Raw genomic sequence first — 2,475 nt, forward strand, 5'->3', positions numbered from 1 at the left:
TTGGCCTCAGAGACTAGACACTGTGTGACCCTGGGCAAGTGGCCTAACCCAGTTTGCCTAGTTTCCTTGTCTGTAAAATGAGCTGGAGAAATAGCAAACCATTCTAGTATCTCTGCTAATTAAGCCCAATGGGATCACAAAATCAGACAGGACTGAAAAACAAAATTCTCATCAAGCTTGCTACTCTACCTTACCACAATTCAGTTTTTCTTATTGGGAGTGCTGGACCATGAGCTTGAGATTTCCATTTGAGAGCTCTGCTCAGACATCCCACCCAGATGCACTATTTTCAGACTCAACTGACTTCTCCAACTTTGGATACTTTCTCTTTTCCCCTCTTCTGACCTGTAAGCTTTTTAAAAAAATTTTTATTATTTTTAACTTTATTTTTTCTTAGTGAGGCAATTGGGGTTAAATGACTTGCCCAGGGTCACACAGCTAGTAAGTGTTAAGTGTCTGAGGCCGGATTTGAACTCACGTACTCCTGACTCCAGGGCCAGTGCTCTATCCACTGTGCCATCTAGCTGCCCCCTGTAAGCTTCTTAAAGGCAGAAACTGTCTTGGTTATTTGTACCCACAGTAGATATAGCACAGTAACAGGTTTATTGACTCAGCTCTGGCAAAAGCTCTTTTCAAATACTCATTTTATCCTCAAAAATACTGGGCGGTAAACTATTATCCACATTTTACACATGAGGAAGCTAGGTAGAACAAAGGGTGACAACTAGCTTAGACACAGCTAATTGTCCAAAGCTACATTTGAACTCCGGTCTTCCTGATTCCAAGTCCCCTGCCCCACCTAGCTTCCTCATTGGGAAAAGGTTCACACAATAGGTTTGGTTTGGCAAAGCCTTTTATCTCTCCCAGATCGCAAACAGGAGACCAAGATATATACTAATAACTTCCAACATTTTCGTTTTCTCACAAGAAATAAGTTTGCATGATTCTGCTGCTTTCTAATTGTTCCTACTTAGTTCTTAGTTTTCATGCAGGTCTTCTTGATGTGGGATGGAATCAATTTGACCCCAAATTCCATCCCACATCACTGAGGACCGGTCCTGATATCTCTTCCCGTGTCTCATCTGCAAACCTCATCAGCTCCCAAGGTTCCAGTTCCTTGCCCTGGGCAGATGCTCCCCCCTTCCCCAGAAATATATCCAGCCCTAGTTTCCCTCCTGAGTTCCGTGTGTTCCACGGCCATTTCAACTCCACGTGTCCAGCAACTCTACTTCCCAAGTTCTACCTCACCCTTCCCTCTCCCCTGCCCCCGCCTCCCGGATACCCAGATCCCAAAACTCCCTCTCTCGCCCCCTCCAATTTGCCGACGGCTCCTGTGGACCCTACTTTGGCTGCATTCGCCCCTCCCCCCCCCGCCTCCTCAGCTCCCCCGCCCCGGGGCCGGGCTCCCTCCAGGCCTGCCCCCCCCCCAATCCCCCGAGCCTCCCCCCAGCAAACACGAGACGGAGGCACGTCTATGCTGGAGCTTCAATATTTTAATCGTTTATCTCCCGGGAGCCAGGGCGCGCGCCGGAGGCAGCTCAGAACTGGATCACTTGCCCCTTCCTCTTCTTGTCTCCTCCCAGCTCGAAGTGCTTGCAGCGCTTGATGGCCAGCATCCTCTTGGACCTGCAGTTGGGCTCCACGCACTCGAGCCTCAGCACGATCTTCTTGGTGGTCTTGGCCTTCTTACGGAAGATGGGCTTGGTCTGGCCCCCGTAGCCGCTCTGCTTGCGGTCGTAGCGCCGCTTGCCCTGCGCGTACAGAGAGTCCTTGCCCTTCTTGTACTGCGTCACCTTGTGCGGCTGGTGCTTGCCGCACTTCTTGCAGTAGGTGCGCCGGGTCTTGGGCACGTTCACCATGATGGCGGCTGCTGCTGCTGCTGCTGCGGCGGCGGCGGTACCGGGGGAACTTCTCGAGTCGGCTTCACGCGGGGCCGGGCTGCTCTTCGGTTCTTCGGCGCCACGAAGCACACGGGAGGAGACAGAAGAGGCGGGGAAGAGTTCTGAGAGCAGAAGCTGCCGGGAGCCGAGAGGAGCTCAGCGTGCACCGGCACGAGGCTCACCGGGAGGAAGGGCCGAAAGGCAGCGGCGCCGTCCTATTGGCCCGTCCGGGGCGGAAGTGGAAGTGGAACTGCCCGTTACCCAGGAGGCAAAGCGGCCGGGTGGCCGGAAGGTGCTTACCCCTGACGAAAGTGCGGAGATGCTCGGAGGGCGCTGTTCTTCTCCGGGGCGAAAGTGCTGTTGGGATGCCGTCGGGTGATTTGCCGCACGCTCGAGAGACGAGGGCGGTCCTTTGCCGATTTGCGACGGTTGGTTGCAGTCTCTGGCCCTGTGTCGCCATGGTGATGATGGTTTTCGGCAATCTGGTGGAGAACAGTGACTGAGGAGGACGGTTTTTAAATCTGTGCAGTATTGACCGGGTCTTCGGTCCGGGGAGCACGTGGTCCTGGGCCGTGGGGGAGGGGCAGACGCCCTC

The 2,475-nt window shown here is 53.9% G+C and overlaps 1 protein-coding gene across 1 annotated transcript; it reads right to left on the reverse strand.

Annotated features, from left to right (window-relative positions):
- Window positions 1-1,473: 1,473 nt before the first annotated feature.
- On the reverse strand, window positions 1,474-2,080 carry LOC122751515 (60S ribosomal protein L36a). Its single transcript, XM_043998596.1, has one exon. It carries the CDS (start codon window positions 1,857-1,859, stop codon window positions 1,539-1,541), a length of 321 nt encoding a protein of 106 aa, XP_043854531.1. The 5' UTR covers window positions 1,860-2,080; the 3' UTR covers window positions 1,474-1,538.
- Between the last annotated feature and the right edge of the window lie 395 nt (window positions 2,081-2,475).

The sequence above is a fragment of the Dromiciops gliroides genome, chromosome 3 (genome assembly GCF_019393635.1).
Source record: "Dromiciops gliroides isolate mDroGli1 chromosome 3, mDroGli1.pri, whole genome shotgun sequence".
NCBI lineage: Eukaryota > Metazoa > Chordata > Mammalia > Microbiotheria > Microbiotheriidae > Dromiciops > Dromiciops gliroides.

What these genes read in the sequence shown, in the direction of transcription:
- LOC122751515 (XM_043998596.1), bottom strand. Translation starts at nt 1,859, where the DNA reads ATGGTGAACGTGCCCAAGACCCGGCGCACCTACTGCAAGAAGTGCGGC.